We start from the raw sequence: 25940 nt of genomic DNA on the forward strand, positions 1-25940 counted from the left end.
GCTATGCCGTATAATGCTTCGTGCATTGTTGAGTAGGTTGGTGAACCTCCAGCCTAGTATTCTTTCGTTGGCTGGGCTCGCCCGTGATGGGAAGGTTTTGGACCAGCGTGAGTATGCCGAAATTGTGGAATGTATCCATTCTTTGGCAACTTCATCGATAGGCTTCAAACAGTCTACCAGCAGGCTGGCGCCATACATGCGGAAAACCTCGGCTATGCGAAGAATAGGATGAACATTCTCCTCGAGATCCCACAAGGCGTCGATCTGACCCGGGACTGTTTGAGGAGGTTCGGCGGAGCAATAGGCCTGATAGCACGCATGACAAAGGTCCAAATCGATACAAACAGTGCAAGAATATGAGGGCACCGTGATCTTTTGCTGGCAACCATCGCAATATAACCAACCGGCCAGATAGTGCTCTATAAGCTCGCTTCTGCAGAGCTTATACTGTTCCATGCTTCCAGCGGAATTGAGCAAGACTAGGCTTGAGGACAGGCCAGTCAACTCCCGGTACCTGTGGCCCCTCATGCTCATCATTTCGAGACTTTGCAGAACTACTTGTTCTGCGAAGTCTACGATAGTCTTTCTTTGCTTCCGGAGTTTGACGGATGGGTCTGAGGGAATGTACCGATGCAGCCAGGGTGTAAGGATCTGTGCTATGTTGGGGTGCTTTGCTGCGTAATCGATAGCACAGAGACCGTAGCAATCTGTTTCCGTAGGGTCAGAGCCACCCTCGAGCAGGAGCTGGGCGGTCCTGGCTTTTCGGTTCACGATTGCGTGTATAAGAGCGTCTCGTTTTAGTCGCTTGTCCCAGCGGTGGTCCAGATTACGCGTACGGACACCCTTCCTCAAGGCTGCCCCCACGAAGTCTGTGAAGCCCTTTCCCGCAGCCTGGCACAAAGGGCTGAAGTCACCGAACCCTGATCCATCGACAGAAATTCCAAGATTATGGAGAAGATCGACCATATTTGCATGACCACCCTCAGCTGCATGAGACATGGCATCCCACCCCTCACTGCTCATAGAGAGGATCCAAGCACGCCTGGCATCATCTTTTACACGGCCCAAAAGTCGATGAACAAGCCTTGCATCCCCGGTAGTAACGGCGAGATGAAACATAGTCACACCGAAATTATCGCCCTTGTCTACAATGCTTCCATTGTCCAAGAGTAGATTTGCAGCAGGGATATGCAAATTTGACAAAGCAGCAAAAGCCGGCAGTCCACCGACAGCACTAGTTTTGTTGACATCCGCACCACCGCCAATCAGGTACTCAATAACACTTTGGTGGCCGGTTTTGGATGCAAGCCACAGGGGGGTCGCCCCATCGACATCCTGACAGTCGATCGTCTCGGGTGTACATAGCAAGGCCACACATTGTGTATGTCCAAAGATGGCAGCCAGATGGAGCGGTAGTCTCGAATGCTTGTCTTGAACTTCGCGAGATGATGAGTCGAGTTCGATAAGCACCTTGGCAGTTTCAGTCGCGCCATTCCGGGCTGCTACGTGAAGAGGCGTCAAACCATCAGCACTTTTGACTCTGATATCGGTACTAGGCCACAACCCAATCAAGACTTTGATAAAGTCGTAACGATTTAGAGCAGCTGCATAGTGAGCTGGTGCAAATCCCTCGTCGTCTCCCATTGCACATGTTTCGTTAGGAGCTGGGATCAAAGGCAACAGCTCCGTTATGCCATGCTCAGCGATATAATGTACTGAAGTTTTCCCATGAAATCCAGGTGCTTGAGGGTCTGCCTTGTGATCCTTGAGAAGCATTCTGGCTACTTCTATGCACCCATTATCAATCGCGATATGTAATGGCGTGGACATACTAGTGTTGGTCACGTGAGGCTGAGCTCCATACTCGAGAAGCAGTTGGCCCGCGGCTTCTTGTTCCTCGTACAACGCTGCCAGAAGCGGGGTGTTTCCGTTTTTGTCGATAGTATGAAGAAGGCTTTCTTGAGTAGTAGATGCAACAACCACCTTCATAAGGGCCAAATTACCACTTCTTGAAGCTATATGAAGTGCGGTTGACTTGTCTTCCGTGTTACGAGCAGAGACGTTGGCACCACTTTGGGCAAGAATTTCTAACACTTTGATATGACCCAAATAGCAGGCCAACAAAACGGCAGTGTCCCCGTATGAAGTTCTTGACTCCAAATTTGCCCCGTTTTGGATGAGAATCCGAACCACGCTGGGCATGTTTGCTCGTGTAGCGTAATGCAAGGGGGTTTGGCCATAGAAGTACGAAGCAGTAGAGCAGACCACGTTGCAATCCACTCCATGATTCAGAAGGCTAAGTGCCATATCAGCAAGTCCGTGCTGAGCGGCGTGGTGAAGAGCATTCTCCTTATTTTTCCCAGTCTGATTGACTTCAGCTCCAGCTTCGAGAAGGATATCGACTCCTTTGGAATTCATGTGAAAGGCTGCAAGGGTGAGAGGAGTATGGAGTTCTCGAGAAGTCTGATTTGGTGAGCCGCCCATTTTGAGTAAGCTTTTAAGAGACTGATTGGCCCCTGCCTTGGCTGCCGCATGTACTGGCGACTCTCCAGAAAGATCGCAGATGTTTGGGTCAAAGCCTAAAAGCACGAGGTCTTCGACGATATCAGCCCAATTCTCTTCAGCGGCACTGCGAAGCAGCCAAGCTTTGCATGACTCAAAGACTTCCGAATCAAAAGGGCATCCGTTCTGGTGTTTCTTCAGATGTTCGTCAAGTAGCCAGCGCGTCATCTGCCTTCGTCGCCAAAGCACTGAATATTCAATCGGAGTATGGCCGAACTCGTCTTGGCTGGAGAGGTAACTCTTAAGGCCCGGCATGTCCTTTGCTTCTTCAACGAGGTTGAAGATTGCCAATACGTGAAGAGGTGTAGGGTTTCCAAGAGACCACAGATTGTCCCGAAAGGCTCGAAACTCAAGAATTTGAATTGTGAGTCTCATGGCAGCCACCTTGTCCAGCAGTCCAATCAATAAGTTGTGCAAAACCTCCTTGCGTCTTCCTTCACCGTCCAGAAAGTGATCGCCCCAGAAGTTTGCCGCATAGTCAAGCAAGGGATATTGAGCCTTTAGATCAGTCAAGCTGTCCGGCGACACAATACTGCCGGCGTTCAAGTCTTCATAGTTGATGTATGTCAGACATGTCTCGGCAAGAATTGAGTGAGCTTGTTGTTGTAAATCCCCGTAAGAAAGTAGGATCGGAAGTTGTGACGACAGAAAGTCCTTCAAGGACGCGTGTCGAAGGCGGTACACCCCGTTGACCTCATTGACAAGGTCAGCACATTCCGTGCTAATTGAGATGTCCTTAGGAAGACGCTGACAACGGTTGATGCTGCTTTTTCCTGGCTTCACAGATAAAGCCTCCAACAATTCGAGCTTCGTAAGCGGCCGATAGGAGTTTGTCACCCACAACAAAGCCCGTAAAGCTCGGTCGCGGACGAACCGCGATGGATGGTTCAAAATCTTCTTGATTTCCTCGCCATAAAGATCGTCCAATCCTTCGGTAGTATCCTGCAGGGCGTCTTTGATGTCCTCGACGCATCCGATTTCCTTGAAGTATTTCGCTTTGAAGTGCACCCACAGAAACAGCCCCGCCGCGTTGTCGAACATCAAGCTTTTGACATCCTCGAACCCTAATCGCTCCTCGGGAGACGGATCAGTGTTGATTTCGTCAACTTTCCGAGATATGTACGCCTTTATGTCGTCATCGTTTGCGCCATTGTCTACCTGTACTTTCGGGAAGGCGTCAAAGGAACGACTAATCTCTTTGTAATCGGGGCGACTAAAAACAAGTACCCTAATCGAGCCTCTAGAGTCCTTGGACTCGGCCAGGCCGGCGAGAAACGTGCAAAAGTCTTCGAATTGACGGTCTGGTAACTGATTGCACTCATCCAGACCATCAATAATGATGAAGACCGAGGATAGGCGAAAAGCCGCCATTTTAATGCCCTCTTTCATTTCACTCCTTTTAGGCTCGTCTTTGCTAGCCTCATCCGCACGAGACAGTAAAGTTTCTATGCCAGCTGACAGTGGAAGGCTCTTGTATAACTGAGAAAGGAGGGTTCCGAGGAGACTATTCAATGTCATCCTCGTTTTTGTCTGAGTGGTGGTGCAGTAGGCGTAAGCCAGGGCTGTGTCCGTCCCTGTGGATCCCGAGGGGTCGAGCTCACTGATGACACGAGCTGCCAGATGCGACTTTCCTGAACCAGCTTTTCCGTGAACCCAGAGCAAGGCTGACTGAGGGCTTTGCCTCCACGCTCGAAACTCTGAATGGTCTAGAAGCCAGGTGCCAGAACCGGGAACTCGCCGTTCGAAATTGTTTTCTTGTATCTCTCCAAAATTCAAGGACGGTAGCCAATCCAAAAAGCGGCGACGTCTTTCTTCTAGAAGAAGTCAGCAAATCCGTTCAGAATTCAATGAGACCGCGTCTAGATTACCGTTCCGTAAGTTTACTTCCATTTCGATTCCCGTCTTATCCCTAACATCCCTTTCCTCGTGCTCGTGCCTGAGAAGTTGGCCAATATCCTCGACTTCCGAATGCATTGATTTCATCCTGCGGGCACTAATAAGATCTCTTCGCTTCTCCAACGTAGCTAAGTGCAGTTTGAAGTCGGTCTTCACATCGCCGAAGCGGGCATCAAAGTCTTTGCAAAAACCTTTCAAGGCGAGTACCATGCTGTTCTTCCTGGCTCCACACTCATCGTAGAAGAGCTCAGTGACCTTGATGCAAAACTTGAGAATATCAGCGGCCAGATTAATCTCACAAGTCTTCACAGACGCATCTTCATCGAAGATGTTCTCCTTTCGGTACTGATTGACAAGGTTCACTTCGTCGCCCATCCACTCCAGAGTCTCCAGCAGCTTGCTTTGAAAGTCATCCATGCGAGTCGTGAGTGACAGAACGCAGGTAATTCCCCCCAGGACCAGAGACGCAGGCATGGGGTTGAGTTGACTGGCACTGCTCATTATTGGCGCAATGGAGCTTGCAAGCTGATGAATTGGCTTCATCTTTCGGGAAAACCTAGATACTTTGCTGTCACTGGCAGCTTGATGAATTGCGCTCTTGAGCTCTGAGACGTAATTGTCGTAGTCGTCCGAGTCGCTGACGCTCGAGAAAAGTTCACGTCGAGGTTCAAGCTTTTGGGCTTGAGATAGCCAGAATTTGAGTGCGCTGTTCCGACTGGTTTCTTCATTTGAGCTCTCTTCGTCGGAAAATTTGGAGGATTCTATTCCGGCCGGTACCTGCTTGGAGGTCCGTTTCGGGAGGCCACGCGACGCTTGCCGCCCGAGCATTTTTTGATCTCTGGGTCGATACCGATGTTCGGGCAGTCATCAAAGAGGATGGGATGAGCTAATACATAAAGGGGGCAAATGAGGCTGTAGAACCCGTCTCAGGAGATGGGAAATACAGTAGGGCTCTGGTGGCGCAACCTGGATATATGTTGTCTCGACCACGAGTCTGATTTCCAAGCGAGGCAGTGCCTTGTCGTACGTAGGCTGAACAACATGCAAAATACGAGGCACAGCAATGAGGGGTAAGCGATGCATTGCTTGGCGATCTCAGCCAGTTATCCTCATTTAATCGCAAGTATCGGGCGTTCAGCTCCAGGGCGACAGCCAATGGAATCCTTGTCAGCGGAAGCAATGGTGTTCCACAGCGGTCAGACTTGTCACCCAAGGCAGAATCCTTTATTCACCTGACATACTGCCAAAGGTTCACTGCAGTGACCTGTCTGACGAGCACACCTCATAAGCAATAATTTAATCGACAAAATTGGAAGCAGGGATGCTTTATCACCTATATCTACTGATGAGTCAACGACATAGCAAATGCACCACAAGGCTTAGCGGAGCAGTCTGTTAAGCCCTTAATGAAAAACGAAAAGACGTTTCGGGAAATAATGAATAGAATTTCGATCGAAAAGTCTAAGCACCTTCAAGTCCTTATATGAGTGTCAATTTGGTGTCTTACGTAGCATGCTGCACATTGCCGTATCGTAGAAGGTTGCCAAATCGCGCCAAAAGATCACTAAACCAAATGACATTTCGGGCTCTTGGTACAATAAAACAACAATTCATCTCTAAGTACTGGTCTTTGCTCCCTTCTAGTCATCCGTATGGCGCTAGGCTAAGGCCTGAGATTTTGTTGGTATCCTATCGCAAATCATCCTTGAGACTGTCATAAATGGAAATCGATTTCCCATCAAGAACTTCTCCGAGGAAAGTCTCGAAGGCGATGGGCTTAAACTCTGAGTACAGCTTAGTCCCGTCAATGTACCCGAGAAACTCGGCATACTCTGGGGTATTGTCTCCTCGCACGCCCATCGAGTACCAGTACTCGTAAAAGATCTTCATCCTGTGATCAAAAGCATTTTCCTTAATGGCACCCACTGTCAGAGATTCAGCCAGAACGGCTTCCATAGCCTCAACAGACATCTGTAAAAGAAATGTAGGTCAGTCAGGTTTCAGACATCCACCAATTCACTGTCGGCAAACACTCACGTAATCACGCTTGGTATTCTCGCCACTCATCTTGTCCAGCATGTCGAAGATCTGATTCTGGGAGAGAACGGCACCATAGACGAAAACCATCTTGTTAATGGTGCGAGAATCGGCGATGATGCGAGCAGTGAACCTTCCGACGTCTCTCACATCCGTCAACGCAGATGGAGTGTTGCCATCTCCGGCGATGAAGTTGACCGGCAAAGGCGTCGCGGAATCGATACGCCCAGAGGGGAGGCGCGGGATGCTGAGTTGGTACCACCAGCCGACGTCAATGACGGTGTAGGGGAGGGAAATCTTCTTTGCGTGGAGGAGAGCTTCTTCTTTCTATGCCAGGCACAAGAGTTAGCACAGACTTCGGGATGTACATTCTGCTAGAAACTTCCTACCAGCTGGCGCAGTGTTAACACGCCCTTGGGAGGCGCGACGGTGGCGAAGAAGCAGGGAACAAATCGCTTCACGCCGGCGGCCTTGGCGGCGTCGGCGAGGGGAATCTGGCTTCCCAGTCCGCTGACGTGGATAGTCGAGATCAGGACGTCGACGTCCTTAAGGACGTTGACAAGCTCAGCTTTGGGGCCCTCCAGGTCAACACTGGCGATAGCAACTCCCCTCTTCTCGAGGGCGACAACGTTGGGTTTCTTGACGGAAGCGGGTCGGACAAGGGCGATGATTTTCTGGTTTCACAAGTGGTAAGTCTCAGGGACAACTGGAAATTTGGAACGGGGGGCGTGATACCAAGTCTGGGATTTCAGACTCAAAAAGAGCGTTGATGATAGCGGTGCCAGTCTCCCCTGATCCGCCTACGATAGCGACCTTCATGTTGTCTGCGGTATGTAAGTAGGCGATTCGTAAGAAATTCGAAGACTATTGCTCAGTCCCGATAACAGTCAATAACAAATCAATCAAAAAATTGAATACAGTTGAAGTTGTCAGTACTTATAAGTCGCAGGGCATGGACACTATCAACGCTAATTGAACGGAGCTACGAATACAAGTCCGCAACTGATTTGTATAAGCGAAAGCGAAAGCGAAATACGAAGCTCATGATAGACCGCATGATCTATCAGGAGCCATTCCCGCAGTAATTCTTACTGCTAATCTGGTCCCAAGTGAAAGTCCGCCGCTGATTTGTAAGAATGTGCGGAGTTGGCTCTGTGGGCCGCATCGTCAAACGCCAAGTCCACCGGTTTATGTGCTACTACCTACCTGCTAGATGTAACTACCATGCTAACTTCTGCTATTTCAGACACCTCTCCTATCTTGAAAACCCTGAAGATATCTCAGAACTGCCTGTGTCGCGTCCGGTGTGGCTTGCTTTGATGGTGGCTGACTTCGACACAGCGTGTGAGTCAGATCCCGAAGGCAACCATGACGACCAACCTTTGCATCCCTCCGTTTCCTCTAGTGACCTTGACTCACTACATAGGCCTATCTTTCGGCCTTGATCCCAACAACAAGAATTAAATCATCTCTCGTGGTGTAGTGGAAACATGCGTCCTTGTCGCGGATGCGCCCCTGGTTCGATTCCGGGCGAGAGAGAGTCCTCTTTTCTTTTTGCAACTGCATCTCGTGATCTTGGATAAGGGTAACGATGAAATTTCTTTTGCCTTAAGAGTATCGTCATTTAACTGAGAAGCCTTTCTCTAGCAGTCATGTTCACGGGGTATATCCGGTCCAGGGCGGGAGTTATAGTCGAGGCACAACTTTTGTACATGTGCAGACATGGAACATTAGATTGCATTGAGTTTGCATTTACGACGCAACTACCCCTCCTCAAAAGGCTCGAAAGGAATACGGCAAAATCACCCCGTTCTCGGGCACAATTCGGCAAACACTGTATAGGCACTTAGGCCTGTGCCCTCTATCGGTTAAGGGAAGCAATACAAAAACCCTATACGTTCCTGCTAGCAAGCAAACCCTCGCACTTGCAAAGTCGAACGCGGGCCGTGGCCGGATAGACTGGCGGAACACCAACGGCGCCGGCCGGGTCCGAACGGCGCCGCGGACGTAAATTACATATTCTCAGTCTCTATGCCTACACTTGTGTCTCATGAGAAAGCAAACATCACAGGCTTATTTGTAAGGAGCTGTCAGCTTTTGATTTTTTGAATGTCTGGAATTAGGCATTCAAATTCATAAGTTTGCCTCACGTAAGGTAGCCTATAGCTTGCTTTGTAAGCCTGAACTGGGAACCACGCTTACCTTTCTGAGCAGTAATCTAATGAGGTTCCCACTCGGAAGAGCCAAGAGGTAGTTCGTACAGGTAAGCTGACGGAGAAAAGCTGGAAGTCAATAATCACGACTTACCTTGTGGTCCTTCCGTCTCACCTTGCCGCAATGAGTCACTCCCCGAACCTACATAGTCTACTCTTATCACCATTTCTTTCAACAACAAGCAATGAAGTCTCTCGTGGTGTAATGGTAACATGCCGCCTTGTCGCGGTGGCGCCCCTGGTTCGATTCCGGGCGAGAGAGATATCTTTTTTTGTTGTCTGTGGAGAACTTGGCGTGCGTTGGATGATGCTTTTTGCCCCCATGATGGCCATGCCACGCCGACCAAGACTTTTTTGCTTTCCTTCCTCCAATCTATTTGTTTTGCCCAAATCTTATCGAATATATTCGTGCTCAATGTAACGTGCCTTGTCCCGAGCTTCTTCTGCTCGACCTCGCCGAACGGAACTCATGGTTGATGTCGCAGCCGGCTCCGAATCCACGGCCCCACCTTCCCCGAACGTAGACCCGCTACGGAGAAGAAGTACTGATGTCGGTATTCAATGCGGTCTTCCCTAGTTCAAGCGTATTCGATGCGGCAAAGAATTATGCAGCTCGCCTCAATTCACTGAAAAAGGTACGTTCCATACCTCCAAGAGGCCGTCCACATGACTGGATGTCAGAACGAGATTCTTAAGGTTCATGATGTAGTCCGTCTTACATCCTCACGTGTGTAAGCTTAATGAGCAAGGATGCTTCTCGTAAGTCAATCACTCAATTATTTGGAGCTATTATCAACAAATACACATGTTTTCTCCTTCAATCCTTGAGAACCGTGATTTCGTAGAGTCACTTAAACCCTAGACTTGTTTGTGACATCCTCCACAACCTCAGCCTGGCCAGTCGCCGTCTTCCGCTCACCAATCGGCTCCATGTCCTCGTGGTGAATAACCTTCTCAACAGCACCGTTGGCCTGCTCAGCAAGAGCCTTGTCCTCAAACACTGGGAGCGAACGGTCAGCCACGTCATCTTCACACTCATCACATACCAAAACTTACAGAAAGCCAGCTCCTCGAGCGTGCGCCCCGCCGTCTCGGGGAACATGAAGTACACAAACACGACCTCGAACGCGAGCCAGCAGCAGTAACTAATCAGGTACCGCCAGCTCGCGTTCTTGATGCCGATGGGGTTGACAAAGGTCGTGAAGAAGCCGGCCATGCGGCCGAAGAGCTGGAAGAAGGAGATGCCGCGCGAGCGCAGCGCGTACGGCCACAGCTCGACGAGGTACGTGTACGTGAGCGCGTTGTAGCCGATGTTGTAGCAGGGCGAGTACATGAAGATGAAGAAGATGGTCGCGATGGAGGCGGACTGGTTCTTGTAGTCGTTGTCGAGGGCGTGCACGGCGCGCTCCATGGAGATGGTCCACGAGATGTAGCAGAGCAGCAGCGAGATGGTGCAGGCGAGGTACATGACGCGGCGGCGGAAGCGGCGCACGAGGAGCGCGACGGTGACGCCGCAGACGAGGGACCAGCAGGCGATGCCGACGTTGATCTTCTGCTTGGTGAGGGAGTCGTTCATGCCGATCATGCCGAGGAGGTCACCTGGATGGGTAGTTAGAAAACAAAACTCTGGGGAGCCGCCACGGGATGTTTTGGAAGGGCAATACCTAGGTAGTATGAGATGAGAGTGTTTCCACTCCACTGAGTGAAGAGGCCGAGCATGGAGGTGATGAGGCAGCGGCGGCGCATGCCGGCGGTGCGGAGGAGGTCCATCCAGGACTGCTTGGAGGCCTCCATCTCAAGGGTGATGACGGTCTTCATCTGGGCGATCTCGGCCTTGACGAACTCGGAGTTGGGGTCGCCCTCGGCGTGGTATTTGACGAGAATCGCGTTGGCTTCTTCGGTGCGGTCCTGAGTGATGAGCCATCGGGGACTTTCGGGGAGGAAGCTGGGGGCGCGCGATGTTAGGTAGTTTCCTCAGCGGGGAGCCGGGAAAGGGATGTGGCTGGCTTACAAGACGAAGCTGATTTGCAGGAGAGAGGGGCAGATCTGAAGCAGGGACGGGATGCGCCACGACCAGTTGCTCGCGATGTTGTTGGTGCCGAAGCAGATGGCCGCTGCTGTGATTTGGCCAACAAAGTAGGCGACGTTGAAGCTGCAGAGCTGTCAGCTGTATTCTGGACGTGTCCGAATATGAAAATGGCTTACAGGGAGGTGAGAACTGGACGTTCCTTGGGGTATCCGAGTTCACCGATCAAGGACGAGCCAGAGACGATACAGGTCGGGATGCCAAAACCGAGAATCATGCGGGCGACGATGTACATGCCGACTGTTGGAGCATCAGCCATCACGATCAGTAAGTGCGGTGCAGATTACACACCATGTTGCGAGAATCCTTGGATCAGAGCTCCCAGGATCATGATACAGCTCCCGCCAAAGATGGACCATCGCCGTCCAAACTTGTCGTTGACGATGGGGATGAAGGGAAGCGAGAGGATCGCTCCGAGCGAGTACGCCGCCGCGATGATGCCCTTCAGACTGCCCTCGGGGTTCCCAAAATCTAGCAGGCACAGTCAGTCTCGGCGATGCTTCCCTAGCTCTCATCCTCCGTGCGACAACTCACAATCCTTCCAGGGCTCGACGATCTGCAGCGCATTGATCATTTGCGAGTCGAAGCCGGACGTCAGCTCGATGCCCATGCACGTCGGGAAGAGCATCAGGTAGAGGTATCGCAGGTTCGGCTTCCGGTACCACGGCACCTTGTCCTCCTCCGAGATGCGGGTCAGGATGGGGTCCGCGGCCCCGGTCTCCTGGGCGCGCTTGATGGCAACCATTGTCGTTGGTCAAGGCCTCGGCAAGGTTTTGGATGTTTTATTTCCGGGGGTCTGAGTCCGAAAAGGCGGACGAGGCGAAGAGGAAGAGAGTATCGCGGACAAGAAAATGGCGAGAGGGAGATGGGCCCGATAGAGAGGTTATATCCGCTCTCATACAAGACGGGAGTATATACTGCCGCGTCCAAGGCCTGGGGTTTGTGCAGGCTACGGATACCGGTGCGCAAGCTTCCTCAATCCAATTTCCAACACCAACGCGTCTTCTCGACGAGGTCCCACCCCGTCTGGCTTTATATGCCATCACACCCGCCAGTGTTACCCCATGCTCGGATTCCCGTCTGACCTGCTTCTCCAAAAGCAGACGCAACGACATTGAGTACCGGGCATGGGTGGTGGTTGGTTGGTGTGTGGTTTAGAATAGTCCCGAGGGAGGGCGTGCTAAGGCGGGAGGACGGGAGTGCAAAGCGAAGCCCAGGTGGTTGAAGGCCCGAAATGAAATTGAACATTGCAAAAAGAGCCGGATGGTGCCAAGAGGCCGGGGTGTTTGCATTTATCCATCCAGTCAGATGGCGGCGCGGTGCATCTCGAGTCTCCATTCACTTGCTTTTTGGACGGGGGAACCAGGGAACGCAAGCGGCGGTCCTCCGACTCCAGGTTTGAAAGGAGCCACTCAGAATAAGACTGCGGGGAAGAAAGGGGGGGAAGCTGTTCTCCCCCACATATGGTTACACGGGTTTCTCCCCCATGGGCAGCGCTCACATGGCCAGATGTTGGATGGTTTGTGCTTAAAATATGGGTGGGCGGTAACTCCGCATCTTGTTTGGTGTACCGTGAGGGGGAACGACGAAGCAACGGGCTAGCTCCAACTCTGGATATGGGGAATGGCTCAACGTCGATGTTGGTTTAGACGAGGGTTGCTTGGCGAGAACGGGGAACGGTGGCCGTATTCGGTGATTCGGGACGAACCTCGAGCGAATCATACCCGAGGTTCTGGCGGAAGTCCGAGTTGGAAGCCGGGCTTCTGTCGTACCACCTCCCGCACTGCTTGTCAACAGCTTTCTGGCAGGTTAGAAAAGGATTCATCTGTTTTCAGGCGGTGTTTTGGCAAATGTGATATTGGAGCATGATGGTCTACTCGATGTGTGCTCCTTTGCAGGGCGTCATGAAGCCTCCATGTCAGAAGAGCGGCATGGCGCTTACATGAGTCCGAACATGCGTACCAAAAAAAGCAAGATGCTCGGTGGTTGAGGCAGGTGTGCTCATGCGGACCTCTGCCGAGAGCGCCTCTTCGCGGCACAGCTCGTCTAGCTGAGGCGGTAGGGGTGCAAGGAGGGGTGATCAACGCTCTCTTTTTGGGTTTTGGAATTAACCACCCTTTCGACTGTACGCCTGCGAAATCGCCAGACATGCCAAGATCCTGGTTGAAGTGGCATGCTGGTCCATTGGATCGCCAGGTGAGGACTGCTCTGATCAATTACTCCGCATGGAAGAACGGATGGACCCAAGACGGCGTTGCTGGAAGCTGTCCCGGCAGAACGGTTTGACGGAACCGCGGAGATGTAACCTTACCATGAGAGAGTACTACTGCATTGAATTCTTTAGTTTGAATACAAGGGCAAGAAAATTTGCTGCAGTTTTTGCATAAAACTAGCCCTCCACCACATAGCAGTAGCACCAATGTTATTCTGGGGACCGCACCGTCGAACTGGGCTGTCATCAACACTAACTTGAGCATGACTGAAAGACGGGATGACATCGCAGGGTGTGTTGCCCGGCTGGGGTAACAGGCAACCTCCAACTTTCCCCAACGCCAAAAGCCACCACACCATCGCGGCAGCAAACTCGGGCAGATCCTCCAGTCGTCTTCCTCCCCGCCAGAAGAAACACCAGGAAAGAAAGATTTCCTTGCGGGGGAGGACAGCACCGCATTCCCGGTGGCACACAATATTCACCACGCAACAACCTCTGACTCGGCCGCTACCCTCTGGAATCTACTCCGCCTCGCGGAATAGCAGAATACCTAGCAGAAACACTCCGGCCAATACTTTCCGCGTCACCCACGCCTTCATCGCAGAGGGGACAAACAAACCACCGCCGCATCGTGAAATCACGGAGGCACACCCCACAAAACCTACACCAGCAGGGGTACGCAGCCACTCCCGTCTGCCGGCATGGGGCATACCGTTAGCCGTAAACACCCGAGAGAAGGGCCGATTGCCATGGGGGATTCCTTCGACCTTCGGGGTAGATAACCGGGACGTCGTCCCTGAACTTCTCACCCGCCGTCCTCCCATGTCCTTTTCCTCTCACCTAGGAAAAACCTGTCCGCCAAGGAACGGAAGAGTAGGAGGATTCCCGACCGTGGACGCCACTTACGAGACGAAAACTAGACTGTTGACTCGACACTCGGGGACAAACCGGATGAGCGCCTTGCGGACTGCGAATGCTGCTGTATCTGAGGTCTGAAAGGAGCCAGTTCGAGCCGGCATACATCGACGACTACCACTTGGGAAAGATGGATGAGGATTGGTCGGAAGCTCTGTGAAAAAAAGAAAAGAAAAAGAAAAAGAAGAGAACACAACCATTTGGCCAAAGGCGCACCATCGAGACCGAACCGGCCAATCACCGTCCCGACTCCCACTTCCACCGGGCACCAAACCCGACGGCTCAGCTCTGAAGAAGCTCACCGGCTGATTCTTCCAGACCCGGGCCGTTTCGCTCTTGAATGTTGGATTGCAGCAACCCCCGATACCAGCCACACTGATTGAAATCCTGCGACGCTCGACCTGCCGGGACGAGAAAAAAAGGAATGAAGAACAGCCATTCTTCACATAGATCTCTCGCCTGAACGCTTAAAAGAGAGAAAGCTTCATCAGAGCGTACGGAGAAAGCATGTGGCCGAAAACAATTACATCTTCCGATCGACTTTCGACTCGCAAGTTGCTAAAGCCGAGAACTGGGATTCTAACCAGACGACCAGCCTGAAAGATTGCAGCTGCAACTTCTCGTGAATACATACCCTCGGTCTCACGAACGGCTACAAATTCGCCAGAAAAAGGCTTCACGATGCGACTCGTCGAAAACATTGGGCAGCTCGCTGAGATTTAGCTGCTTTGGAGCAAATGTGCGGGCATCTGGCCACACACGACACGACTACGAGAGCAACCCCACGATCGGGGCCGCATTCTGGGATTTTCAGCACCACGGACAAGAAAACTACGGTCTATGTTCCAGTCTGGTGGGCGTGATTAGACGTATCATGGCAAATTCAAAACTGGACCAAAGTAAAGGTAAGCGCGTAGATGTCAAACATATGCCAAAGTGATGCAGTAAAAAAGACGTGATGCTTGAATACTCCAGAGCTGGGAAATCTATTCTCTTTTTTCCATTTCCTGCCGTATGTCCCTTCGGCCGTCAATCTGTTCATCAGACGGTCATGTAAAGTCTTTCAAAAAAGCTCCTCCCAATCCTCGGGCCGCCTTTGCAGCCCGGGTCCCAATTGGCCCCCATAACGCACATACATCGTCTACTGCGACTCACGAACGACCTTGTCGACGGCCTTGGCAAAGTACTCGACATTCCTCGTGTTGAGACCAGCCATGCTGATGCGGCCGTTCTTGGTCATGTAGACGTGGGCGTCCTCGCGCAGCTTCAGGACCTGGGCCTCGCTGAGGCCGGTGAAGCTGAACATGCCGATCTGGTCGGTGATGTGGTTCCAGGTGCCCGGGGTGCCGAGCTCCTCGAGCTTGGCGCGCAGGACCTTGCGCATCTCGATGATGCGGCCGGACATGGTGCGCAGGTTGTCCTCCCACTCGGCGAACAGGGCGGGGTCGTTGAGGACGGTGCTGGCGACGCGGGCGCCGTACAGCGGGGGGTTCGAGATCTCGGAGCGCTGCAGGATGGCGAGCTGGGAGGCGATGCGGGAGGTGGTGTCGGCGGCGTCGGAGGCCGGGGCGGTGACGAAGTGGAAGCAGCCGGCGCGCTCGCCGTAGAGGCCAAAGTTCTTGGCGAAGGACTGGGCGATGAGGAGCTCGAAGCCCTGCTCGATGAAGTAGCGGACGGCCCAGGCGTCGCGGGCGAGGCTGCCGGAGGCGAAGCCCTGGTAGGCGCAGTCGAAGAAGGGGAAGTGGTTCTTCTGGCGCAGGAGGGCGGCGATCTCCTTCCACTGCTCCTGGGTCGGGTCGACGCCCGTGGGGTTGTGGGCGCAGGCGTGGAGGAGGATGATGGAGCGGTCGGGGGCGGCGGAGATGGCGGCCTTCATGCCGTCAAAGTCGAGGCCCTTTGTCTGCTTGGAGAAGTAGGGGTACTGGGCGATGGGGAGGCCGACGTTGCCGAAGATCTGGTTGTGGTTCGCCCACGTCGGGTTCGAGATGTACACGGTGCGGTTGCCCTTGTAGAACTTGGCGAGGAAGAGGGCGCCGAGATGGACGGCACCGGTGCCGGAGATGGTCTGGACGGAGGTGGTGCGCTTCTCGCGGATGGCGGGCGAGTCGGCGCCGAGCATTAGCTCGTTGGCCTTTGAGGTGAAGCTGACGATACCGGCAATGGGCGCATATTCGTGGTTGAGTTCAGGGTCGTTGCGGAGGATCTCGTCGGCCTGTGCAGTTGCATCATGGCGGGGTCAGCGGGGGTGGATTCACGTTAGGGGCTGAGGTAGGTAGGGGCTCAGGGAGGAAGGGAAGTGGAGGCGGCATGAGGGGAAATCTCGTCAAAAATAGGTGGTGCACCCATCGCATCAGCCGGTTTGCGGCTGCCGGGTGACGCAGCTGAGCTTTTCTGCGGGTGGGCCGGAGGGTTCGTGACGACAGAAAAATGCCACGGAAACGGGTTGAGAGGCTGTGAGAAGCAGCAGCAGAGAGGAACGCACCTTCTTGACGACGGGCAAGACCCAAGGCTTCGCGTTGTCATCGCGGTAAGCTCCAATGCCCAAGTCGACCTTGTCCTTGCTCTGGTCGGCCCTGTAGGCGGCCATCAAGCCGAAGAGGGGGTCCTCGGGAGCTTGGGGCACCGTGCTGGCGGGGAAGTTTGTCGTTGATACGGGCGCCATGATGTGCTGTGCAATGTTGCGTATTCTCGAAAGGGTAGAGTTTGTCTGGGGAGAGGAGGAGGATGAGGATGAGGAGGAAGCAGAGAGAGAAAATGCAGAAGAAGACGACGAGGAGTCACCCGGCATTTTCAGTGGTGTCGGAGCTTTCGTGAGATGGAACGAGTCAGAGGGAAGGGTCGCCTGGGGTCGTTGTTATTATTATGGCATCAGGAAGTGGTACGATTTAGACGGGCGAATGGGAGGCTTTGCGATTACAGGCGCCAACCGGGGAAAAGGACGGGACATAGGGAGTGACCAAGTAGAAAGAAAGGGAGGTAGAAGCGGACATGCGCCTCCATGGCAGCGGGCAGCTTGTTGCAGGCCGGGGGAAGCTACTGCACAATCCAAGGATTGGCTAGGGGAGCCTGAGCAAGTACCTGGGGACGAGGTGGGATGGTGAGGTAAGAGATGTACCACGGGGGCGGGGATGACGATGTAAGAGGACTTCCTCCCAGATAGAGGAGGTACTTTGCTGGTTGCTCACCTTGGGGCTGCACGCGGTGTCTCGCCGAGTGTTGCAGATTTGCGGTACTGCGTAGTAAGGTGGTTGGTGAAGAGGCGTAAGGTACTCAAAGAAGGTAAGGTAGCTAAGCACCTAAGGTAAGGTAGTCAGTTACAGACCGTTGCAGACAGTTGCGTTGCAGGTGCAGTTACAGCCAGAAAAAGAGCTGCAGAAAATAGGCACTGTTTGGTTTGGCTGATGCAGGACCAAACAAAACAGACAGGGCAGACAGACAGACACGGACACAGACGCACAACGGGGTGGCCTCGTTACGGGGGCTGCTCGGACGATCGGGGAACGGGGGCCCTGGCTACCTAACTTACGGCTTACGGGATTGGAATTCCAGCCCTGGAGGCAAGAAAAAAACAGGTACGGCCAGGTGATGCGGCAGCGAGGGTAATACAGAGTAATAGGTATCCACAGCCTGCGGGCAGCTATTTCGTAACCTGTTACTCGAAACGGGCGCGGACAGCCGGCGGTTGTGGGCTGTCTTTGTCTTGGCTGGCTTGATTTGCGGATTCGGGGTGGCTGGCTGGCTGGACACAGTGAGAGGGAGAAGAAACCCGTTGATGAGAATCAGTCTGTCTTTGTTTGACGATAATATCCGACAGCGCGTTGATAGAGGGGGACACCGAAAAGTGAGATGCCGGCTGGGCAGAGGCAGAATCGGCGAAGTGTCGGGGGACTATCGGGAATCGTTTTCTGCAAAGTGCGTGTGCAGGTAAAACGGGATTGTTCAATTACGGGACAACTCCGATCACAATGATGCTGCTGCAGGGCCCGCCGGGGGGGAATGCGCCCTCTCTTATCCTCCCGCAGCCGGCTTCCCCAAGCTCGAGCCGTGAGGTCACTGTTGCGGATGGGCCGAGGTCTCGGGAGCAGCGCCGCCCCCATGACTGACTCTCTCTGCCGCCCAACGGCCATGGCACGACTCGAAGGTGCCTCGACACATGGTTCACTTGATGTTTTGCCTTTTATTCATTTTCGTTCTAGTCACTGCGACCCGTCTTTCTCCGGACATTTCCCCAGAACCCAATGCAGCGAGTGCAAGCTGCGGGACGCCCTGACAAGAACGGTTGAAGATCATCCCATCTCGTGCAAGTTGACACCAACTTACACAACATGTCTGCGGCACTCTGCACACGCTGCAATCACAGGCAGTTCCTTTCATAGCCCATTTACCCTCACACATCACCCGGCTCCACGGGATTACGACGCCGAGCACCTCCCACAGCCTGGATGAGAACCCCCCGTTCTGTTTCGCACATCAGATGTACCTACTTTGACGCAGTTAACAGCGCCAATCAGAAGCTCGCTTCCCAACAGCTCCAAGTGCCGTGGCCCAGACGCCGATAGAGCTCCGTCTTGTGGCACCTCCGACGAACCCGCCAGCCAACGCACATAACACTGTGCACACCGCAACATCGCTCTGCGCATTTGCAACGCCTTTTGATAATGGCCATCATCACACTATGGCCGGGCTGAAGGGAACCGGTCCAGGTTCGCCGTCAATAAATCGACATGGCTTGATGCCAGAGGTCACCTGGTCCTGGTCGGGGCTTTCCATCCGGCATGTGACGCTAGACCCCATGCTTTCACATGCCAGCCTCCCCGCCATCCCCCAGCTTACTTCGAACATGCTACGCGATATTGAGCATTGATGTGTATTTTTACAGCCTCCTCGTGAGGCAGTTGAAGTATCTATATGACCAAATCCCACAGGATCAAGAACGCGCATAACCCCGCCGACGCGAAGAAGGTGTACCTCGCCGCACTGGGCCTCTGCGTCGCCTTCTTCAACTGCTTGTTACCACCGCCAACGTCCGCCGTGATGTTCTCCGAATCTGACACCAGCTGCTCGATATGCGCCGACTGCGTCGCGAGGTTGCCCACAAGCAACGTCTGCAGCTCGGCAATCTCAATCAACGACTTCTCCGCCGTCCTGCGCAAACACCCATGTTAGCAATGCCGTCTTGAGAAGGAACCCCCATGCCACGTACCTGACTTTGTCCAACGTGCTGTTGTAATGCTGCAGCATGTCCTGATTTCCCTTCTCAAACATCTGAATCTGCTCCTCCGTGAGGTCCTGCCTGAAATCATAGGACCCCTCATCCGGCGGCAGTCCCGTCGCCGTATCAAACCCTCCCTTCTTCGCCTCCTTCTCCCTCTTCATCGCTTCGTAGAACCCACCACCCAGCTCCGGCATCGCCCCGCCGCCCGCCTTGGCCAGCACGCTCCTGTTCTTCTCCATCTCCCGCGTCAGCCTCGCCTCCATCATGTCCTGCTGCGTCCGCCCGCACAGCTGCAGCGCCTGCCGCAGGCTCCACAGCACGCCGTCGCGGTGCAGCCCGACGTCCCGCGCCTTCCCCTCCGCCGCCACGTGCTCCGCCGACTTGCGCGCGTCCGCGACCTCCGCGCCCGCCGCCCACGCGCCCAGCGCGCCGAGCCCGCGCACGTGCGTCTTGCGGATCACCGCCGCCTCCGTCTCGCGGCGCAGCTGCTCCGTCTCGTCGAGCGCGCGGATCGACGCGTTGAGCTCGCGCAGCATCGACTTGGCGCGCGCGTCAATGTCCTCGCGCTGCCGGTCCGTCAGAGGCTGTTGCTGGGCTTCTTTGAGGCTGCTGCTGCCGGTGTTGGTGCGGACGTGCCGCCGCGGCTGGGCGGTGGAGAGGTAGGCTTGTCGGACGTCTTTGAGCTCCTTGTGGAGGGTTGTGATGTGGGAGTTCTGCGGGGAAGGGGATCAGTTGGGTTTGGGTGATTTGAGGGAGAGATAGTGTGACTGACTATTCTGTACGCCTCCTTCAGGAAGCCGTCAATCGCTTCGAGACTGAGCTTCTTCTCGGTGACGGGGGGCGCATTGTGCTTCCGGAGGAGCTCGTTGAAGACTGGTGTGATGTCCATTGCGGCCGTAGCTGGGGTCGGCCAGATGACAGATTCGAGGGAGTTGAAGGGTATATCACCTGTTTTCGGTGCACATGCTATTCGTGTGTCATGAGTGCAGTCGAGCAGCAACGTTGTGAGAGGCCATCGACATTCCACCACGACCTGGAATTGGCAAGCTGTTCTCCAATGACGTGGCTTTGGCCGTTGGGCGCACCAGCCACAGTATCTTCCTGTGGCTTTTCATGTGGCTTGACTCCTATGGCAGATGTGGCCGTGCTCAGGCGAGTTTTACCGGGGCAGCTTCGGTACCGTGATCGGCAAAGCGCACGGCCCAGTATCCACCCGGGTCGGTACCAGGAAGCTTCGCCGCCGAAGAAGACTTCGGTCAAACATTTCGACACCAGTTTCAACATGCATATTGGCCATAGAGTCCCTTCATAGACGTTGATGACAGACAACTGAGCCACAATGATGAACCGAAATCGGTCTTCGTACTCGTTGCACGACAGGAACCAGTTGGTCAAGTGACCATGTGCTTCTTAACAAAAATCAATGGAGCAGAGCTGGAGTCAGCTCGACGCTCATCCAACCCCCGATACCGCACCAAGGTTGTCGCATCGCGGTCAATGCCAGACGGTCGAGACAGAACCACTTGCCCAAAACAGCGGGCGTGGTGGACACCATGGGCCGGACCGGGCGAATCACGAGAGCCGCAATGGCGAACGGCGCAGGTGCCGGTTTTCCAGGGTGTGGTGGAGGCGATCCAGGGCGGAAATAACATCATTCATGGCGGCCCGGTGGGCGGGAATAGGGCCCGCTTACGGACGGATACCGACGACAAGTTTTACATGAAGGGAAGGTCGATCTATTGGTGTTTGGTTCTTTCTTCTTATCTTGGATCTTGTCCTGTGTTTTGTGTGTTGTGTTGACGCTGTCTTGTTTCTGACTTCATCGACGGTGGCGTAGCGAATTGAACAGTACAGCTACTTTCATTCATCTCACTTGAACTCGTGATATTCACACCGACTTCAGTCTTTCTGCCCTCAGAGTTGAGATCAGTATGGCACATAATGACGTTCCCCCAGAAGGGGGAGACACAAGGTTACCGTCCGCCATCAGCTCGGTTGAACCACCAATAACACCCACCCCTTCACAACCTCAACCGATCACCGAGAAAGAACAAGACGAAACCGCCTCCATCGACAACTCTTCAGACAACACGCCCGTCAACGAACCCCCACCAACAACCCTACAAGATGACCCCGAGAACCTCACCCGCCAACCCTCAGGCCCAGCCTACAGCGCCTTCCCCCCGTCCACAAAGCGCTGGGTCGCCTTCATGGCCGCCGTCGCCTGCTTCGTCCCGCCCATGTCCGCCAACATCTACTACCCCGTCCTCGCCCCCATCGCCGAGGACCTCCACGTCTCCGTCGCCGCCGTCAACCTCACCGTCACCTCCTACATGATCCTCCAGGCCATCTCGCCCACCCTCTTCGGCGACTTCGGCGACATGGCCGGCCGCCGCCCGGCCTTCCTCGTCGCCTTCGCAATCTACCTCGTCGCCAACGTCGGCCTCGCCCTGCAGCGCAACTACGCCGCCCTCATCGTCCTGCGCATGCTGCAGTCCGGCGGCAGCTCCGGCGCCATCGCCCTCGGCTTCGCCATGGTCGCCGACATCTCCATGTCCTCCGAGCGCGGCAAGTACATGGGCATCGTCGGCGCGGGCATCAACGTCGGCCCCACCATCGGCCCCGTCCTCGGCGGCGTGCTCACGCAGTACTTTGGTTGGGCGTCCATCTTCTGGTTCTGCGTCGCGCTCATCGGGGCTTGGCTGGTGCCGTTCGCGCTCTTCATCCCCGAGACGTGCCGCAACGTCGTCGGTAACGGGTCCGTCCCGGCGCAGACGTGGAACCGCCCCGTGCTGGACCTGATCCGGCGGCGGCGGCGGCACCGTGAGCGGGAGGCGGCCGGGCTGGAGAGGCAGGAGTCGGTGGCGGGGCAGCCGGCGCGCAAGCTCAGGTTCCCGAACCCGTTGAGGGCGGTCAAGATCATTTTCGAGAAAGAGATGGCGCTGATCCTGGTGTACAATTCCTTGTTGTACGTGGCATTCATCGACGTGGCCGCGACGTTGGGAACGTTGTTCCGGGAGATTTACCACTTTAACGATTTGCAACTGGGGCTTTGTTACCTGCCGTACGGTGCGGGATGCTGCATCGCGAGCTTGGGTCAGGGGTACGTGCTCGACTGGAACTACAGGCGCATCGCGAGGAAGATCGGATTCACAATCGACCGCCGGCGCGGCGACGACCTCAGCAAGTTCCCCATCGAGAAGGCCCGCCTGCAGCCGGTCTACCCCGCCGTCGTCGTCGGTCTGATCACGCTGGTGGCGTACGGCTGGGTGCTGCAGCTCGAGACGAGCGTTGCAGCGCCGCTGGTGTTGCAGAGCATCATCGGGCTGACTATCACGGGGTCCTTCAGCATCATGAACACCCTGATCGTGGACCTGTACCCCGAGGCGCCGGCCACGGCCACGGCCGCGAACAACCTCGTCCGGTGTCTGGTGGGGGCCGTGGGCACGGCCATCATCGAGTACATGATTTCTGGCATGGGCAGGGGGTGGTGCTTCACGTTCATTGCTGCGTTGTGCGCGGTGACCAGCCCGATGATGTTTTTGATTGTAAGGAATGGGCCGGCATGGAGGAATGAGAGACGGCTGAAGGAAGCCTCGTGATGATTGGGTATGTTGTTGCGCAAAGCGCGGTTAGGCAGATGCTATATCTGATAGCGTTGTTGAGATCTCACAACTTGTTCAGACTATCTCGCTCGAGTCAGTTACCCTGTATGCGACGGCCAGACATCGAGGGGGGTCTTCTTGCGCGGTCTGTCATCGAGCCTGTGATCGTTTAGTTCGTCCGCTGTGGCTTACCTGCCAACTGTAACCCCTCATATCTAGAATGCGGGTCAACGCCACGGAACGATGCCAAAGATCCAGACGTTCCGTCAAATGCCTCAATAGCACTACCGCAGCGCCCGTACGCCAGTCCCGTTGCCTCGATCCTAAGTGTTTTCTGCTGGGTTGGATGGTCTCAGCCATCGGTCTCTGTCGGTTCACAACGGACAAAGCAACGATGGGAAATATGGGGGGTAGGATGGAGAATGAGGTGCATGTCATCGGGGCTGCTGCTTGAGCCTCCTTCGCGATTCTTAACATGGGCTTCTCTGTTTCCGGTGCCGCGTTCAATAAGCATGTGCAAATGCCCAGGATGGAGCTCCGGGATTGGTTTCTGGCAAGACCTGGCAGGCTTATTCCACAAAGGTTTGAGAAGGGAGACATATTAGCGTCGACTTAGACAGGTGAGGCAGTCGAGGCAACCACCCACCTACGGCTGGAGGTTGGGCGGGCGATTCAGGGCACGTCTGGATAGACGATGAACAAAGGCCGCGGATCAGACATCGACTGCCCCGACAGAGACGAAGAGAGACATCTTGGACAAACACGGCATCGCGCACACATGTTTCTTGCGGGTGAGCGACCTCTAGTGTGCGGATGGGCAAGCATGGCCTGGCCAGCAAGCCCACCTGTTTCGAAAAAACACGCCAGGAAACGGTGGGTGGTTATGTTCCAGATTTGGTCCCATTTTGGAACCCAGAGCTGGAATGTAAAGGGATCGTCATCGTCCTAGTGTCAGGTACAGCTCCCGAAGCCTGCTTTCCCTACCAATTGGCCAATGAGCACGCGACAGGACGTCAGAATCAACTCCAAAAGACCTATGGGGGATATTGCCGGCTCATACGGAGCATTGTCTCTCAATCGGCTGCGATGTCCTGATTGGGGTAAAGACTCGGACTGGCTTCAGCCGCTGATAGTTAAAAACAAACACGAGCGTGACGGGAGAGCGTTACTGGTTGAAACACGTCCTCTTCGTGGTGTTGCGATGGTTGTCTTGATCAGTGTGAGCTAAAAATAAGCTTACGATGCTGTCACCTTCGATCTGGACAGCCTTGACACCTGAAGCCTCTCGTTTAACATCGCCTACAGTCTAAGGATCGGTCGATGGGTATTAAAGTCTATGGCCCCCAACTCCATGAAAAGCAATGAGCAGCTCCTTAACCGTTACAAACAAACCTATACATATATTTAGACCAACCTGGACGTTGACCGAGATGGTGAGACAGGATCATCCAACCCGGCCTTGGTGCGGAACTGACTCGTTTGATAGACTCATGTCGACAGCCTTCTCACTGAGCTTGGAGCGATCCATCTCCAATCTCTCGAGAACTTGCCCCTGGAGCTACCCTTGGAGGCAATCCTTGACGATGATAAGGACCTTACTGAGGTCGTCTCATTGGGCGACAGGGCTACCGCTGGTGCCAGGTTCCTCCAAGAACCAGTGGAAGAAACTACAGTCATACCATACAACGGCGTGGCTGTTCCAATACAACGGCCGCTACGTGATCGTCAATTGGTAAAATCGGATAATCAACCGGACATCGTAGTACCCGGTATTGGTTCGCATGACGAGTCAACTTCGACACAAAGGCAACGCTGGCTTGAGACACCTATAGAAGATGATCCATTCAACGACATAAGCTTGATAGTTATTCCTGAGCATGATCCTGTCACGCGGCTTACTGGAGACAATGGGAGTACGGCATCGACTGCAGGAAGCGGACAATCTGAGCAACAGACAATGACGATTAATGATGGTGTAGGCGACAATTAGATGAGACACAGCCTTTAATTGAATTCATGTCTATAACGCGGGCACTGAGAATTCCAGTGGCTCTCTGCGGACTTCCCAAGCCAGCCAATCTGATCGCGTTGTCCTGCATTCGCGTTAGTATATGGCCGATGCTTGCAGACGATAACACATACGGTAACAGTCCCATCGAGTTGACCTTCCACACCGCCAAACCCAGCGCAACAAACTGCATAGCAACGTATGCCAGCTTAACCTGGAGCATCTTGCCCTTGTTCGTCTCGGACTCGAACCTCTCAAACGCCTGATTGACCGCAGTGAGACCGACGAGAGGGTTCTTGAACGCCATGAAGACCATCATAATGCTGAATATCTGCAGCGAGTTGCCCGACATGTACATCATGATGGCCGTCATGGGCAGGTTCTTTACGGGGGCGAGGGCGACTTCCCACGCCTTCTTGACCTTTAACGTGTCCATCTCCTCGGGCGACTGCTGCTTGCGGGGCTGGGGCTGGACCTTTTGATCCTTCTGCTTCTGTATTCATATGTCAGTGCAGCTCCAACGCGAGCTCGACGCGGTTCCGTACCTTGGAGCCAGTGGACTGCGATGGGTAGCCGGGGGGGTCGGAGATGCCTGAGACCTTGGACTTTGCGGCCGGAGGAGACTGCAAATCCGCGACCCATCGCGGGACGGAGCCATTGACCAGAGCCATCTTTGTAGATATCGGGATCGGTCGGTTGGGACTTCGGGTTCGGTATTTGAGGACACGGGCGCGGGCCGTTGGGATGAAAGCTTCGGAAACGGCGTTGACACAGCTCGCGACGACGTTGGATGAAGTCTCCACCATAGCTCGGTTAAACCAAGGGACAGGCGCTGTCGCTTGCTTACCTTAGCAGCAACAGGAGGTCGGGTCCATGTCTTATCGGCCCTGCATAGGCCGATAAGCTAAAACCGGGGCGAGCGCGACTGCTGCGACATGCGAGTGGTAAAGTGGCGTACCGGGGGCCTGTCGCATCCACCGCGGAACGGCGGGAGCTTTGGGACCCTTTCTCACCCAACGTTTCCCCTTAAACATCTGGAAACGAAAACGGGCCGTCCACGAGAACCGACCGACGACGACGACATCCCGCAAAGTCGCCGTTGCACCAAAACCGGCACTCTTCAATCGACCGTTGCCCAACCCGCGAAATCGATCGGACTTGCGCCGCGCGAGAAATCAAACAACTCCGACC

At 54.3% G+C, this 25940-nt stretch overlaps 6 protein-coding genes and 1 pseudogene across 7 annotated transcripts; 1 reads left to right on the plus strand and 6 right to left on the minus strand.

Annotated features, from left to right (window-relative positions):
* Window positions 1-554: 554 nt before the first annotated feature.
* Window positions 555-5286, minus strand: GCG54_00013394 (annotated as a pseudogene). The gene is made up of 3 exons: window positions 4431-5286; window positions 1796-4376; window positions 555-1540 (listed from the first exon to the last, which is right to left on the minus strand). Coding segments are annotated over exons 1-3 (4423 nt in total).
* An 861-nt stretch (window positions 5287-6147) lies between these two features.
* GCG54_00013395 (uncharacterized protein) lies at window positions 6148-7314 on the minus strand (the record flags this gene model as incomplete). Its single annotated transcript, XM_045413249.1, has 4 exons — window positions 6148-6429; window positions 6496-6822; window positions 6885-7169; window positions 7231-7314. The coding sequence occupies 4 exons, from the start codon at window positions 7312-7314 to the stop codon at window positions 6148-6150; spliced, it is 978 nt and encodes a 325-aa protein (XP_045262445.1).
* Window positions 7315-9559: 2245 nt separating this feature from the next.
* GCG54_00013396 (Sugar transporter STL1) lies at window positions 9560-11539 on the minus strand (the record flags this gene model as incomplete). Its single annotated transcript, XM_045413250.1, has 7 exons — window positions 9560-9708; window positions 9765-10307; window positions 10373-10653; window positions 10720-10860; window positions 10914-11034; window positions 11086-11265; window positions 11329-11539. The coding sequence occupies 7 exons, from the start codon at window positions 11537-11539 to the stop codon at window positions 9560-9562; spliced, it is 1626 nt and encodes a 541-aa protein (XP_045262446.1).
* A 3523-nt stretch (window positions 11540-15062) lies between these two features.
* On the minus strand, window positions 15063-16709 carry GCG54_00013397 (Aspartate aminotransferase cytoplasmic; the record flags this gene model as incomplete). The annotated part of the gene is made up of 2 exons (XM_045413251.1): window positions 15063-16133; window positions 16404-16709. 2 exons carry the CDS (start codon window positions 16707-16709, stop codon window positions 15063-15065), a joined length of 1377 nt encoding a protein of 458 aa, XP_045262447.1.
* Window positions 16710-18825: 2116 nt separating this feature from the next.
* GCG54_00013398 (Syntaxin-18) lies at window positions 18826-20251 on the minus strand (the record flags this gene model as incomplete). Its single annotated transcript, XM_045413252.1, has 4 exons — window positions 18826-19066; window positions 19125-19849; window positions 19909-20084; window positions 20164-20251. 4 exons carry the CDS (start codon window positions 20249-20251, stop codon window positions 18826-18828), a joined length of 1230 nt encoding a protein of 409 aa, XP_045262448.1.
* Window positions 20252-21067: 816 nt separating this feature from the next.
* GCG54_00013399 (Itaconate transport protein) lies at window positions 21068-22738 on the plus strand (the record flags this gene model as incomplete). The annotated part of the gene is made up of 1 exon (XM_045413253.1): window positions 21068-22738. The coding sequence occupies one exon, from the start codon at window positions 21068-21070 to the stop codon at window positions 22736-22738; it is 1671 nt and encodes a 556-aa protein (XP_045262449.1).
* Window positions 22739-24761: 2023 nt separating this feature from the next.
* GCG54_00013400 (ER membrane protein complex subunit 4) lies at window positions 24762-25555 on the minus strand (the record flags this gene model as incomplete). The annotated part of the gene is made up of 3 exons (XM_045413254.1): window positions 24762-24834; window positions 24884-25242; window positions 25295-25555. The coding sequence occupies 3 exons, from the start codon at window positions 25553-25555 to the stop codon at window positions 24762-24764; spliced, it is 693 nt and encodes a 230-aa protein (XP_045262450.1).
* Between the last annotated feature and the right edge of the window lie 385 nt (window positions 25556-25940).

This window comes from Colletotrichum gloeosporioides (genome assembly GCF_011800055.1).
Source record: "Colletotrichum gloeosporioides strain Lc1 chromosome Unknown consensus_55, whole genome shotgun sequence".
Taxonomy (NCBI): Eukaryota; Fungi; Ascomycota; class Sordariomycetes; order Glomerellales; family Glomerellaceae; genus Colletotrichum; species Colletotrichum gloeosporioides.